This window comes from Alligator mississippiensis, chromosome 5 (assembly GCF_030867095.1).
Source record: "Alligator mississippiensis isolate rAllMis1 chromosome 5, rAllMis1, whole genome shotgun sequence".
NCBI classification, from domain to species: Eukaryota; Metazoa; Chordata; order Crocodylia; family Alligatoridae; genus Alligator; species Alligator mississippiensis.
The window spans coordinates 32505495-32521405 of NC_081828.1; the positions used below are offsets into that span (position 1 = coordinate 32505495).

A 15911-nucleotide genomic window follows, 5' to 3' on the forward strand; every position below is an offset into this window, starting at 1 on the left:
GGTTACTTGGATGAAGACTGAATATGGTATAGTGGGACCTGTAGTTTCTGTGGGCAGCACCTCCATTTTAAAGATGAGGACAGCTGCCTTCTGCTCCACTCTGCACAAATTAGGTGTTACCCTCAGCTTTCTGGCCAATGTGGCTCCTAAATTGGACACAGTTTGAGCATACCAGCTCAAACAAAATACCCCTGGTATCAGGAGACTTTTTATGAATACCAGAGCCATTAATCAGTTATCACCTTGCCATGATAAACTGCTATTGCCAAGTACTTCTAATTCAGCAATAAAAATTCCATCCAACTGGAACTTGTATTTCAGTCTAAGGTTAGGAGGAGAGAAAAGTTAGGGATTTCAGACTAGGAGCAGGCTGAGGAGTCTCTCTAACTCAGGGTTTTTGTTTTATTCTGCAGGTTGCTAGTTCCAAGTATTAGCAAGAGCTCAGAGTCTCAGTTTTACCAAGGGAAATTTAAAATTACTGTGAAAATACTGGTCAGCTTGTACAATTTTCTGTGTAAGGAGACCGAGGGGAAGCTTGCAGGGGTTTTCACATGGCCAAGTGAAGTGAAGTCGTGGCAGCTCAAACACAGAAAAAGGTAAATGTGATACCAAGTAATAATCCCCAGCTACTAAAAATTCAATGGAAAATTCTGGGGATTTTATCAGAGAAAGACTTGGTATCAATTCAGTGAAATATATAAAGCAATAACCCTGAAAACCATGAGGTATGGCACAATTATCTACCTCAAATCCCTCACCTGCCTTCCCCAACTGACAAAAAATAACTAAAAGGCAAGTGCCCCAGCATTTATGAAATTATTTCTCAAAGGATTTCTGGACTTAAAACCACCAACTACAATAATTAAGTAGTCTGACAAACAGTTTCTACACTAACAATATTCAACATGCCATTTGTTAAACAATGCTAACCACCCCTGGAGCTAGGGTCAGAAGTTTCAGCTTCAACGCCAGCATTGTTCAATATTATCTTTCACCTAGCAGCAAACGTATGTTTTGTTATTACAGGTTACACTAAGTTTTGCAGGATAGGGAATTAAAGTGACTTTTACTATTGTGTGTTGCTGGTTGAGGTCTGTGTCGAGATTACTCCTCCTAGCAGGTCACTACAGAAAGGTGCTACACAAATCCTCTGCAGTTTGGTAACGCTAATCACAGTCCACTTTATTTATATACATCTTACCATTCATTTCTGGTCCTCTCTTCATTTCTAAAATTATTTCAAATGCATTCCCTTGGCCCAAGCCCTCATTCCAATCTGTTTAAACTCTCACCATGCTGGTGTAATCTAGTCCCATTATATCCTTGCTGAATGGAATTCCCAACATTTGTATGTTCCCAGTCCTATTTTCTAGATGCCCAATCCTTGACTCAGCAACTAGGCCTTCCTTGCTTCACAAGTGTGTTGGCTTGGTTTTGCATGTCACAAAGGACCTAGACCTAAAAAGATCTTTCTTCTTCACATGCTTGTCTTTCTTCTGCGGCCTCAATTTTCAGATCAAATGTATTTAGTTAAGCCCTGTACCTCCAAAGCATCAAGCTCTTCCTATTTCAGCTTCTGCCAACATGAGTAAAACTGAGCAGTAGCTTACCACATGAACAGCCCCAGTGAAATCAATATGACTTTAGTAAGGTGTTATTCAATATCAATAAAAGTGACAAAAACTGGCCACCTATGAAGTGTTGAGCACTACTGAATCAAACTGGTGGCAATAGAAGTTGAGGATGTCCATCTCTTTCCAGGAGCCAACAGCACCTTGCAGGATATGATGATGGGTAGGCCAAACTTACTCATTAAAAGACTGAAATCTCTAAACTGGTGTAAACTGATTTTTTTTTTCAAATTCATTATTTAGTTTCTTGAGTGGGGTTTTTTTTTTTTTTATCATGCTTTGCAATAGGGAGACTGTCTCTAATGGGTCTTCTTGGGGGGATCATAGAATCATAGAAAATTAGTGTTGGAAGGGATCTCAGGAGGTCATCCAGGCCAACCCCCTGCTCAAAGCAGGAACACCCCCAACTAGATCATCCCAGCCATCGCTTTATCTAGCCAAGGCTTAAAAACCTCCAAGGATGGAGACTCTACAGCCTCTCTGGGTAACTTGTGATGCTTTTCTACCCTCCTAGTAAGAAAGTTCTTCCTGATACCTAACCTAAACTTCCCCTGCTGCAACTTGAGACCGTGGCTCCTTGTTCTGTCATCTGTCACCACTGAGAACAGCCCAGCTCCATTCTCTTTGGAATCAGCTTTCAGGTAGTTGAAGGTTGCTATTAAATCCCCCCTCAGTCTTCTCTTCTCTGGAGTAAATAAGCCGTTACCTCAGCCTCTTCTCAGAAGTCACGTGCCCCAGACTTTTCACTGCCCTCTGCTGGACTCTCTCCAATTTGTCCACATCTTTTCTATAGTGGAGGCCCTCAAACTGGACACGGTACTCCAGATGTGGCCTCACCAAAGCTGAATAGAGAGGAATAAACATTTCCCTCAACTGCTGGCAACGCTCCTACTAATGCAGCCCAGCATCCCGTTAGTCTTCTTCACAATAAGGGCACACTCTTGACTCATATTCAGCTTATGGTCCACTGTAACCCCCAAGTCCTTTTCTCCAGAGCTGCTGATTAGTCAGTTGGTCCCCAGCCTGTACTGGACCTTTTGGTTACTGTGCTGCCTGCTCTGAAGAAAACTGATTATTCATTCCTCTGTTCATTTGAGCTCTCAAGCCTCCTATCTTGCAGGGAGTTAAAAGATAGTTTGAACCTAAGATCCAAGTCAGCTTACAGTTCAGCTTAAGCAAGAACTCTTGGAAAACATGTTTAACTTGGTTGCTTGCCAATATCCATCTTGTCTGGATATTCTTAATTAGATTGTGCCTTACAACATTTTTAAATCTGTTGCAAACTTCTATTTAGCTTATCTGACTTGAGATTTGCTAATTAGCATACAAAATTCAATGCAATTTGAGGCCCCTAATTGTTCATCTATACTGAATATGGATAACCACCACCTCACATGTGTTCCAAGAGCAGCAGTGAAGGCAGATTAGTTTAATACGCTAATAAATATATTTCTGAATGACTTTCTGGCATTAAAATCTTAGACTAGTGCCAAGTAGAACAGAAATCAAACAGGGAAATCCCCATAGAAATTTGGCAGGTTTTGGATAAACCCAAGACAACCATGTTCTGATTTTGGGGGGCAAACCTCTTGCTTCAGGAAATACAGTGATCACATGCAGGTACCTAGGCAGAAATACTTTCTCCATATAGCTTTTTTCCTTCTTCATTTTTAACTGCATAAATTACCATATGGGTTTTTACTTTTTTTCCAATTTTCCTGCTGCAAGACTGCTGAATTAAGCATCCATTCTTCCCAGACACTGAACTGTAAGGAGCTTTTTCCTGGACAATACTATGAACCATTTTTACAACAGCTGGACACCATGGTGTTGTAAGCCTTCACTGATGCTTTTTTATCCCTATGTTTACCCTGTTTTTTGTACCAATATTGTTCTAAGACTGTGATTATGCCTTCAGGGCAGTGGTATAACTAGGGTGGGGGCAACCAGGGCAACTAACACAGGTGCCAATTTTGGGGGGAGAAAGGGAGGGCAAAAAACCAATTCCTGCTGACAACCATACATCCATGCCAGTGGCACAGTGATAACCAGAAGCTGCCACTGCCCCATTGCGCCAGGCCCTGGGCCACATTGCTACACTGCTGCTAAATGAAGGCATCTTTCTTTCTACAACTTTGAAGAATGTTCAGCCTTTTCTAATGTCCAAGACTGCATGCAAAATAAACTGCTACCCTCACTCATCATTCAGATTCTTGAAGATTGCTCCCTCAGAACTCCTTGCTTTTTTGGTGAAGATGTAGGTCATTGTGGTCAGAAAGAGATTTTCCTTGGCCAACATTAAGAACTTCTTGATGAGCTGATAAACATGTGCTTAAGTGTTTTGTAGAGCAGCGGCACAATAGTAGCCATTTTGACACTGACCAGACTCAGAGACTAGGGACAGACATTCAAAAATCCTGAGCCTGAATTGATTCACTCTCTGCCTAGGTTGAATTGATTTGCAAGTGCACAGACATTCCCTTTGGACTGAGAAAAGCACATGTCTGCAGGCTAGAAGCTGGGGGGCGCTAGAGCAGCCCTCCCTTTCCTTCCACTGTAATGAGCTGAGGGGGGCCATGGCCAGGCCTGGCAGGATGCTCTGATTAAGGAAGGGTTTAAACCCCCACCCTGCCTGGACAGTCCCAGGTTTTTCCCTGCTCGCTGCTCAAGGGGCGGGAGTGTTGCCAGACCCCAGCTAGCAGTCTGAGGCAAAGGGGGGAGGGGGAAGGAGGAGTGCTTGTGTGCAGTGCATGCATCTGTTGATGATACTGAGCTTTTCAATCTCCCTTCATACGCTTCTTCATACGGTCTGCAAACCGGACAGGTGAGGGAGCCAGCAGGGAACTGAAAACACAGTGTCTAGCAGCCCATCAAGAAAACAAAAGCCTCTCTCATTAGCTCAAGTTCATCTTAAACAGTTTTTTCCAAGGAAGAAACAGAGGGACATTGCCAGCTGACCTGCTGATTAGCTCCAAGGGGAAGTGGGGAAAACCCTGTGGCAGTCTGCTGGAGCTCCAGCTAGGGAGCAAGCAGAGGGGTGGGGTCAGCCCTCCTCTCTGGAGCAAAGCATCTGGGATGCTGGGGGACTCTAGTTTAACTTAAACCAGGAAGGGGTCTGGGACATTGCATAAACCAGTTTGACCCAAATCAGTTAAGCCTGATACTAAATTCAGCCATGTTTATCTTAAACCAGTTTCAGCCATTTTGAAACTGGTTTATGTGCACCGAAGTTACGTTCTGTTACAGGTTTAAACCAGTTTCTGATCACTTAAACCAGATTGTGTGCAATGCCTGTTTCTAGCCAGAGAGTGTAGGGACTTCATCTAGAAGAAAGAAATAGCTCACAACCTTCTAACCTAGGCTGACTCCTTGGGGCTATGAAGCACAAACCTATCCAAGCTTTCTTTTAAAAAGTTAAAAAGGAAGAAAACTCTTTGTCCAAAGCAGAGTGGGTAGGAAAGGAGCCTTTCTAGCTTGTCTAAAATCTCTCCCAACCATGTAATTGGTCTGACAAAATATATCATCAACAAAATATCCTTGCTTCTAAGAAAAAACCCTACTTTTCTGTTTTAGGATCAGTCTTTTAACGGAATAGTGCAGATGACTGGATAACCACTTGGTGCAACTTCTGATACATGTGATGCCTCTAAGATTCTTGCTAAAAATTTCAAATGTTGGTATATAACCTTAGATGCCAACATCTTTATACTAGTACCAAAATACCTGGCCTGATTTTCAGGCTTGTTGCTCCCCTCCTCCAACATATCCATTAACCATGTTACTATTCTAAGGGACTGAAAGCTGAATTTCATGATTAACATGCAGTACGCAGAGTATGATTATTTTATATCTTACTATTTGGTCTATTGCTCTGTTTTGTAAAAAAAATTACCTTCTCCCACTTTGATGTAAATGTTTCTTGATATTTTGAGTTCAGTGAAAGATGTGACTGCTCCATATTCCTTTTGGGCCCACTGTAAGAGATGTTCATTTCCTTGAGGGAAAGGCTTTTCTTCTGTTTCTGCTAACAAGGAGAAATTTCCTTTCTCAAAGTGAACAGTGGAACCTGCAGATACCTAATGGAAACAGAAATATAATTTTGATTGTGACATATTTACCTGGTACAGAACTATATACATACATTTTAAAAACATTTAATCTGCCATAAAGAAATATGTTCTTTGCAGGTGAATAAGGGGTATTTGCCTTAATTTGCATGTTTTAAAATATTTAAAGGACATTTTAAAAAACTGTTCAGAAACCATGTAATCATTTTAAATAGCTACTAGTCTGAAAGAACATGAAGTCACGCGCTTCTGTGTTAGCCTATAGGTTCATTGATAATACTTCATTGGGTGAAAATACCTTTCTTTAGAAAGGGAAATCCTCTACTGTTGCTTTTTTTTTGGATAGGACTGTATGTCTGGAGGCTTGAAATGTTTGGTCCAAAATGTAAGAGGAATGAGTCATGCATTTTTAGAGAAATGTTTATAAATATATTACACTATCTTAGTCTCAATGGGGAAAACTAACACCTCACTCACTCTATTTACTATTTTAAATGCCATATAAACACACTGATGTGGGAGACCCTGGGAATTTTCAAATCTATCAGCTATAGAAAACAGGTTGAAACAAAGAGGAAAAGTCCAATTCTGTTTAGCTCTATCAGTGAAAGTCACAGCAACTCCAGCAGCTTTAATGGAGTAATATTGATGTCAACCAGGCAGAAAGGGAACTAAGGTCCAGATTCTCCTTCGCCTTTTAGTTTGTTGTGTGCTGCATTGGTGCTGAAAAGCAGCCCTAAATCCAGCATTACTAGTGTAAGAAAGATCAGTCTAGTGTAGGGGGATCCTCTGGTGGTATAGAACTGGCATAGCAACCCCTCTGCTATCCCATCTACCCAGAGATGGTGTATGAAGCATGGCCAGCACTTCCTGTACTTAGCAATACCTGGTTGTTATCCAGGCACCCTGGGGTCACTGACAGTGAGCATCCATACACTATTCTAACTTGCATGTTAAAACTGAATTGGAACATAGCTAGCTTAGCTTTCAGGGAGCAGAAGGCAATTGCTTATCATTAAGCTTCACTGTATGCTCCTTGAATGCAGTTTAGGAGCTTGTCTTGCTCACATGCTCTACCCATGTTAGTCATCCAATCACAGTTTTCAGCCAAAACTATGACATCAGATCAAGTCAACTGTAAATTTAAAGATGGAAAGTAAGGGAAAATTGATAATTTTTCTTTCAAATTATGATACCTCTGTGCAGAAAGGATTACATCATAGGAAATTTCCTCCTGTGGGAAAGCAGAGGTCTCATATTGGAGCACAGCAGAGCGCAGCAATGATAAGGCAAAACATATATTTAAGATTTTTCAGACAGTATATTTTCTGTGGCAAGATGACCAGAGCTTGCAAAGATACAATATGCAAGTCCTGAATATACCCCAGACAATTAAGTCAACAGGCTATCAGTTCAAATAATACATTTTGAATGAATTGGGAAACACTTAGCTGACGTCATCCAAAAGGATGTTGACATGTTTGATAATAACCCTGGATGAATTTCAGTGGATAAACTGTGCTGAATTTATGTTTAAAGAGCTAGCTCCTGGCAATATGATACAGTTCCAAGCAAGGAGCAGCACGTTCTTGCTTTGCCCTTGTAGCAGCCTGGGAAGGAGATCGTGACTCCAGGAGTCACAATCTTCCTCCAAATCTCACTAGTTGAGGAGGAAGTAAAATGCAACAGTTTTTTATGGTGTGTGTATAACAGAAATGCTGCTAAGGATGTCCAAAGGGAGGAGACATGTAGAGTTTCTTCCTCTCTTGCCTTCCTGAGTGGGGAGAGAGCCTACTTACTCCTCTCCGGGCACCAAGCAAGGTAATGGGGTGGTGTATTATGACTTTCATCCCCTTTCAACCACACACAGAGAAAACAGCGAGAAAACAAATACCTGATCATTTATATTGCCGCAATATTAAAAGCTTTTGCTGTAACTCATATGGCACCCTTCATTAATGGAGGGCAGTCTCTTTGAGCTGAGTCTAAAGCTACCAAAAGTTATCATCAGAGTAATAAAGAAATATATTTTTAACCTAACTGCATATTATCTATGCACATGCTGTTCCAGAACAAAATTTGTATCTGTCTAGATTTATAAACAGCAAAAGGCACCAAACTAAAAATTTATTTCCTTGAATGAACTAAGTCAGTTAACTTCACAAACATGGAACATTCACCACTGCAAACCAACAGCAACTAATTATTCACTTTTTTGGAACTACTGTTAACATTACTATTTTAGGACATTTCAAATCAACCTACTTAGAATACATAAATGGTTATTATATCAAAATGCAAATAAAACCCTCAAAAAACCTCTTGCATCCTCAAATGTGTCATGTCCTTCCAGAATTCTTCCATGTGTACACTGATATTTGCTTAGTATTTTCAATAACTAATTATTACAAAGCCACATACAGCACAGACCTTGAGCTCTTCTATTTTTAAGAGAAAAGCCTCTTGTATTTCTGAGTTTTCTTTGACCAAGCCTGTCTCAGAAAACAGCTTAGCAAACCTTTATCCCTTTGCCAGAACAGTTTTTAAAGTTTAGATTAAAATCAGTTTCAACACTGGGTAATGATTTTTGTTTCTGGTCATACAGCTATCATAATACATTGTTTTATGAAAATGTTTTATTTAGTATAACACAAGATACATCATTTTAGCACACTTCTCAAGCAAGAAAATGCAATCAGAGAATAAGAACACTGAACATCCCCCCTCTCCCGACCCCCTTTCCCCGCTAAATGGCCACACCTTAAATTTCAGAGAGGCTGAACACTAGTATCTCCTATTAAAGTTGGTCTACAACAGGATACCAAAGTCCTAGGTATCAACAAGCAGACATGACATAAGCATAGAAAAGTAAAAGTTACTAAAAGGGCAATTCATTTTATAATGGAAATTTTGAAATTCTCCTTGAATTTGGGCCAAGTTAACTCCAGGTAAAACTCCATCAACTTTGATGCATTTCTAGTAAGGATTAATTTGATCTGCCACATCTTAAAGATGCAAGGAATTATGCAGAACCTTAGTCACAAGTAAATGAATTTCTGTAGTTGCTTCATATGAAGTTGAATACAAACCTGTTACAACAGATAGCCATCAGAATCATTTTAAAGATTAGATATTGAGGGAAAATATTTTATGCAGAGGAAAAGGCAAGGAGCCCCTTCGGATACTGACTTTAGAAATATATTAAATGGTGTGAGCTTTCAGTAATACACTTCATTTTCCTCTTAAGTTTCATATTGTTCAGTGTCTGTTGACTAAATAGGTATTCTCCTATTAATTCATTTGGCTTTCAACGTATACGCTAATTAAAACTTGAAAACATTTTGCAGTATTCTGTGGCATGTCGAACATCTTCCTGTTAGAAAGCTCCTGACAATGAAATTGAAAGATCCTGAATCTCAGTAGGAATCAAGTAAAGGACAGAATGGAAAAGAACTAGCAAGTCTGAGGGCCTAGAACAGGGTGTTAGTTTGTCTTACAATAAATAACAAGCTTCTCATCACTTTAAGTACAAAAAAGTTTGTATTTGAAATCCTGGTTTCACTACCACATTTTCACAAGCAGCGCAGGGCTCTGCAGTCTTTGCCAATGTTGAGATTTTTACTACAAGGATTTAAGGCTAGGTTAAGTGAGCCAAGCACATTATTTTTCCTGGATTGGATTCAATGAACTCTTCCAAAAAGAGGCAACCATCAATTTGTTTCAACACCTGCCCTTGAACGTTAACTACTTACTTTTCAGAACAAATCTTTCTGAAAGCAGTTCATGCTTCAAAGGGCACAGGACATTCTGGTGCATTTGAATCAAAATGTGCATTTGTTTCCTCAGGAAGATATTTATAGTATTTATCTCAGCTCTATGCAACCAAAGAACTGATTGCTGTCATGTAACATACTTATCTTCCTATTCCATTTCCTTTTTTTATTGGCTGGTTTCATAGCTATAGAATAGAAAATAAGTATTCCTGCATTGCTACTTGGTGTTGTTTCTGACATGGTCATTTCCAACACTCTCACTGCTGTCGGGTCCGTTGGACACAGTGAGGTAATAAAGTGAGGGAACTCTCAAGGTAGATATGCTAAGTTAGGGAAATCAGTTTGTGAACTCCAAAAAAAACTGACGATGGTTACTAAGCACTGTAGGGAAAGTGTCTCTAAAGGCCCATTCTGCAGTTAAAGTAAACGAGGGATCAGGCAACTGCAACCCATTCTATCAGTAACCATCTGAAAAACTGCCCCCAAAATATCAGTGCTGGGGCTAAAACAGAATTTCTACAGAAAACAAAAAGATATTTGAGAAAAAGAGTTTGCATGGTCATATGCCACTATCTGGAAATAGTGTATGGGTCTGAGAAGGGAACTTGCATCAAAATGGGGACTGCACCATGTGTCCCTGACCCTAAAAAAAAAAGCTTATGTGTCTCTTACGAAAACCATCTGTCTTCACAGAAAATGTGCCCTTGTAATACTGCCAAAGTCCTTTTTCACTTGACTTAGTTGATGATTGAGTAGCAGATGGGCAAGTTACAGGTCCTCAGGGGTAACTCTGACTTGCATACCCAACTTGAAACAATTTAATAAATATTACTTTGGTGAATAGAAACACTTCACATGCTCAAGATAGTCCCCTTCTGCTTTCTGTTATGTCCATTGCTTATTTTTCTGTCTCCTCTATGCCTCCATTTTCAAACATATCAATCTAATGCTTGAGTACACCACAATAGGCACCTGCAGGACACCAAAGACATTTGCCAAAACCCTTAAACTCTCTAGATCCACAAAGCCTACCAAAAAGCTAAGTGGGGCAGATGCATCAGTAAAAGAGAAGCAGTGTCACTTTTCTACCTAGAATATAGTATAATCAGACCTACTGTAGAAGGTGAATGGGTCCCTTTTGTGTCAGGCTCTAAATTTAAGTCACTGCAAGAACAGCCCACACACAGCGCTGAGGCTTGCTGATGCTCTCCAACAGTGTGCTTTGATGCACTTTCATCTCTTTACATAAACAAGGTAAAACCATAAACACAGAAATATCAGGGACTCTGAATCTAACATAAATATTTTCTTCCTTGTTCATAAACTTTAATTTATGATTTGCAAAACTGTCAATGTCTAGTAATGAATTAGAATCACTGCCCTTGATGATAAGTGATTATCTATGAATTCAGTTTGATGGTATCAAACTATTTTGAATCAGATGCCAGCTTTGCATTATATTTAACTGCTGCAGAGACAGAATTTCAATGTTTTACTATAAAACTTTTTATTTTCTTTAAAGTTTGCTTTGTGTATGTATAATCACCATTAACACAAATCTCAACATCTATTAGTCCCAGTGCTGAAAAGAAAGGAACTGAAGAATCTACATGGCCTTATCATGCATTTCCTCTGATCCTCAGCATCCAAGGGCTCTGGTGAAAATGAAGGATGCTCAACACCTTCTCAGGAGTGCTCAGAACTTCCTAGGATCGTGTGCTTACACTTTTGTGCGTGTCCTAGAACAAAGGCCTGGGATTTTCCACCAAAAACACTGACATTCATTTACTTGAAATAGTGCCAAGGCAAGCGCAATTTTCAAAGCTCTCATGGAAAAGTTAGTAGAATGATTTAAAAAAATAAAATAAAATGAAAAGATTTCAACGGAAACAGGAAATCTGTCCCCAGAGCTTAGTTCTCTTAGTGGGTGATTATCTGTATTAATCACATGTACACTGTGTCTTTAATCTCATTAATATATCTAAAAGGGCACAGTGCTAATGTTGTGCTTAAATCTATTCAGTTGAATGTAAAGGGACTGATAGCAACAAAATTAATCACATGAAAGCTTCCAGTAGATTCTATTAGAGAATATTTTCAATTTAGTGGAAAGAGGAGAATGAAAATATAACCACGCAAATCATAGCAACTGCAATCCGGTTTCCACCGGAACCTATGACTCAGTAACATAATCTGCTATGATTTATTGTTTCCACTTCACCAGGGCCAGTTAGAAGGCTCCTGAAGTCTGCTCCCCACTTCTGTAATGTCCCATAAATCACAGTGCCAGATTACTGTACTATGATATAACCTAAGATGGCTATTGGTCCTGTTTAATACCAGACCATCCTGTTTTTAAACCTTTGTCTCATCCATTTCTGAATGAGGAACAGACTGCAAAAAGTCCTGTTTTTCAATTAATTGGTGGAAATACATGTCAATTATTTGTCCTCGCGATTACTGGCTGTGCCTAGAGGTAGGGTAGTGCACAGCCAGGAGTGTTGCTGCAGGCTGAGGCAGAGGCTGCGCTGAGCTCTTCCCAGCCTGGCTCTCACCCCGCTGGGAAAAGCCTGGTGCAGCCCCAGCCACAGCCTGCAGTGGCAGCCTGCCCTGCCCTGTGCAGATCCAGGAGCACATGCCCCGCATGCCTCCTGGGGTGCAGATAGCAGCAAGAGACAATCCATTTGCAGCTCAGTCCCACACCCTGCCAGCTTTGCAGCACCCGCCCCTCCCCTAGCCCCAACCGCAGCCCCACTCCCTCCCCACCCCTGCTGCACCAGAAGCCCTTGACCTGGCTGCCTTGCGGCCCTACCACTGCCCTGCATTTTGGGGGCTAAACCCTATTAGCCTTCCACTTCTGTTGCCTATTGTGATGGGACTAGCATTACAACCTGGCCTAATGAAATACCACATCCAAGTTTTGGAAAAAACTGCTGAGCCTGGAAAGATGCAAAATAAACCGGAGGAGAGAGGTTTTTCTTGACAAACTGTAAGGTTGTTTTTAATAAACCTGACCCAAAAAAGGAGCATTACTTGGCTCAAAAGAGTTGGGAGCAGTTTCTGAGAGTCCTAAAGAAAGAATCTAAGGCAACAGCTAGATCTGAGGCCACTAGGGATGTACCGATAACGATTTTTTTGGCTGATACCAACAGCTGATTATTAACCAGTCATATTGGCTGATCTCAATCTGACAGCCAATATGCAGCCAGGCAGCTTGAAGAGCAGTGTCCAGCCAGTAAGTCTGTGAGGGGGGAAGGGACATGGTGGAGATAAGGGGCATGGAGGGGGAAGATCAAAGCCCCATGGTGAGGGAGGGAGTGGGATTAGGGCAGGGGCAGGGGCTGCCCAGCCAGCGTGGTGAATGTATCCCTAGAAGCAGAGTGGAGCTACAGGTGGCTCATCTGGTGGGGATGGGAGAGTCAGCTTTCCACTGCTGTCTCCAAGGGGAGGCATGGGAGGCATGTACCCCCCAGATTTGTTTGCAGGGTAAGGGTGGGTTGCCCTGTGTGAGCTCGGGGCTAGAGGCTGTGGCAGCCTCTTCCCAGCAGGAGCTGGGCTAGGGCTGCGTTCAGAGTGGGTGAGGGCAGGCAGCAGCAATGGCACTGGGAAGGATGACTAGGGGGTGGGCTAAAGCCACCTCAAAATTTGCCATATCCACCGTTTAGCTACTCCTCCCAGCACTGCAACCCACCCCACTCCCAGCCCTGGCCTAGCCCCCCCACTGGGAAAAGGCCGATGAAGCCCCTGGCCCCAAGCCCACAACAGGCCCCATGCACAAATCCAGGGGGCACATGCCCCCCATGCCTTCCCCAGGCATGCACACAGCAGAGAGAAGCCACACCCCCCCCCACAACACCCCTCTGTGCTCCCTGGATGAGCTGCCTGTGGCTCCACCCCACTCCCAGTGGGGTCACACTCACCAGTCTGGCTGGGCAGCGCTTACCCCAGACCCACTCCCTCCCTCACCATGAGAGCCTCGGTCTGTCCCCCCACACCCCTTCCATCCCTCACACCCCTTCCCCCCACAGACTTACTGGATGGACACTGCTCTCCAAGCTGCTGGGCTGTATTCCTAGTTATGTGAATGCTGCATCTGTGCACACGCACTCAGCATTTATTAGTGACATTATCGACCACACTGACCAAAAATAACTGATTGCCGATAATCAATTTTCCTTTTATCAGTGCTGATCCAATATGCCACCGATATATCGGTGCACCGCTAGAGGTCACACTGATCAGACTCTTCTTCCACTCCTGTAACTTGCAGCAAAGAGAGTGGCATTTCTAAACAGTCCTTCCTGGTCTAAATCCAAATGGATACATCATGAAGTGACAGCTAGTTCCAGATTATAATAGACCAGATAAAAACTTGGGGATGTCCCTCATGTTGCAACATGCAGACATTTCTCCCCCCGGCTACATATATGTGCTATTATTTCAGCTCATCAGTCAGAAACACTGCCTCCCCTCTGCAATTTCTTTGTGAAGTAATAGGAAAATGTAAAATCTAGATATTCAAAGAAGCACCAGCAAGGCTATTACCATAAATCAGATTTGTTGTAATTTACAATTTAATATGATTTGGATAATTTATCTGATCCTAAACATTTATTTAGCCAACCATTATTTTACCATACCCACCCCCAAAAATCATTCCATTGTATTGCCAAGAACTTTAGAGATAGCAACAGGCAGTAGAAGCCTGAGCTCTCCTTGATGTCCATAAGAGTACAGGCAGTCCTCGACTTACAACATTTTGAGTTACATTTTGCACTTACAACGTTTATAAATCGACACCTGGTTTCAACTTTCTGACATCAGTTTCGACTTTACAATGCTTGATCTGATGCAACGCCACGCCAGCAAAAAAGTTCACTGCGTCGCTCATGTCCCTGGAGAACATCTGTCCAAACTTCCTTGGATACTTTCTTTAAGAAAGCAGACAAGACTCCAGAAAAACCTGCAGCCAAGACTCCTGAGAGGACTCCAGCCAACAAACCTTCAAAAAGTCCAACCAAAAGCCCTTCAAAAAGTCCAGCCAAGTCACCTCAAATAAGTCCTTCCAAATCAATGACTGTTATTTACAATATAAATACATTAATTTAGCTATATTACTCATCTATAATTGACTGAGTACAAAATCCTGGGGTATTTTTGGTGAAAATAGGGTATCGGGCCTTGGTTCAGGAACCAATCCCACGTTTATAACATTGTTTCTTATGAGAAAATTGGTTCTGAGTTACAACGTTTTGACTTGAGATGTGGTTTTCAGGATCCAATTGTGTCGTAAGTCTGAGGACTGCCTGTACAGTGATGTTCCAGTTCTTGTTTGTTTTTTTGATACCCTAGAAAAACAGTACTTGGTAGGATTGTGTGGCAAATTCCACAGATAGTTTGCCAGCATGATAAAGCAGTATATGCTAGTGCTTAGTGGGCACTTCTTTAAAAATTAGACAAATCCATTTTTTTTTTAATTATTTCAAAACTTGGTGGAATGGGAATGTTTGCCAAGTAGAAAGGGGCAAATATAGACCTATGGGAGATTGCTTTCAAGTTGCAGAGAGGAAAAACAAAGTTAAAAAAAAAACTCCACACTATTGTATAAAAAAGTAAAAGTCTTTTCAAATTACTCTCAGCAATATTTCCTGACACTGAAAATCAGCTGCATTTTACTTGGAATTGTGAAAGATCACTTTTTATACAAATTTTATCACTAGTTATGCATTTCCTATCCTACCACACACTTCTCCTAGCAGAGTACTCTGTTCACATCTGGGTCTGTTTAACAAGTGATTGGAAACTTAGCCTCCTGATTTCCCGTTAAATACGAGGCACAGGAAAACAAATAGCACTTGTTTTTCAGTGAGTTTTGTCAGTCATCCAAAATCTAGTGCAAACCATAGAACTGCCTGTGGTTTGGTGGCAGAAACCCAAAATATGTGAAGCATATTTTCTGTCAAATAAAGGGAGTAAACTAACTTTTGGCAGAAATATTAAGAACATAGGTTTTTTTTCTTAGAAATGCATAAGTGACTTTTAATTGCTACCTTTATCCTGATACCATTTTTTCACTAAACTAAGCTTTCTTTCTAAAATCTCAGCAATAGCTCTATTTGTTTTAATTTTATTTTTATTGTGTTTGTTTGCTCCTCCATTTTTATTAAGTTGAATCATATGCAAACTTCCATTAAAGTCATTAGGGCTGCTCATGCGACTAAAATTACTCACTTGTATAAGTGATTTCAGGCCCATTTATCCTTATTCAGTAGGATTACTTGTGTAAGTACTTTTCCAAATAAGTGTTAAAGGATGGAGTCTTTAAAAAGCACATATAAAAAATTACAGATTAGAATAAAGGACATCAGTAGCATTTGTATAATGGTTTTCTGAGAGAGTCAAAGAGTTGAGTCTGTTTTCTTATGTGATCTAGTTCTCAT

The 15911-nt window shown here is 41.0% G+C and overlaps 1 protein-coding gene across 7 annotated transcripts in view; it reads right to left on the bottom strand.

The window, feature by feature from the left end:
- Positions 1-15911, bottom strand: part of TGFBR3 (transforming growth factor beta receptor 3) — a 192617-nt gene that overhangs the window by 49597 nt on the left and 127109 nt on the right. For all 7 annotated transcript variants that reach the window (XM_014599677.3, XM_019479036.2, XM_006275072.4 and 4 more), the window contains one exon: positions 5524-5707. In XM_014599677.3, coding sequence (XP_014455163.1) covers positions 5524-5707 — 184 coding nt within the window. The remainder of the gene's footprint in view (positions 1-5523; positions 5708-15911) is intronic.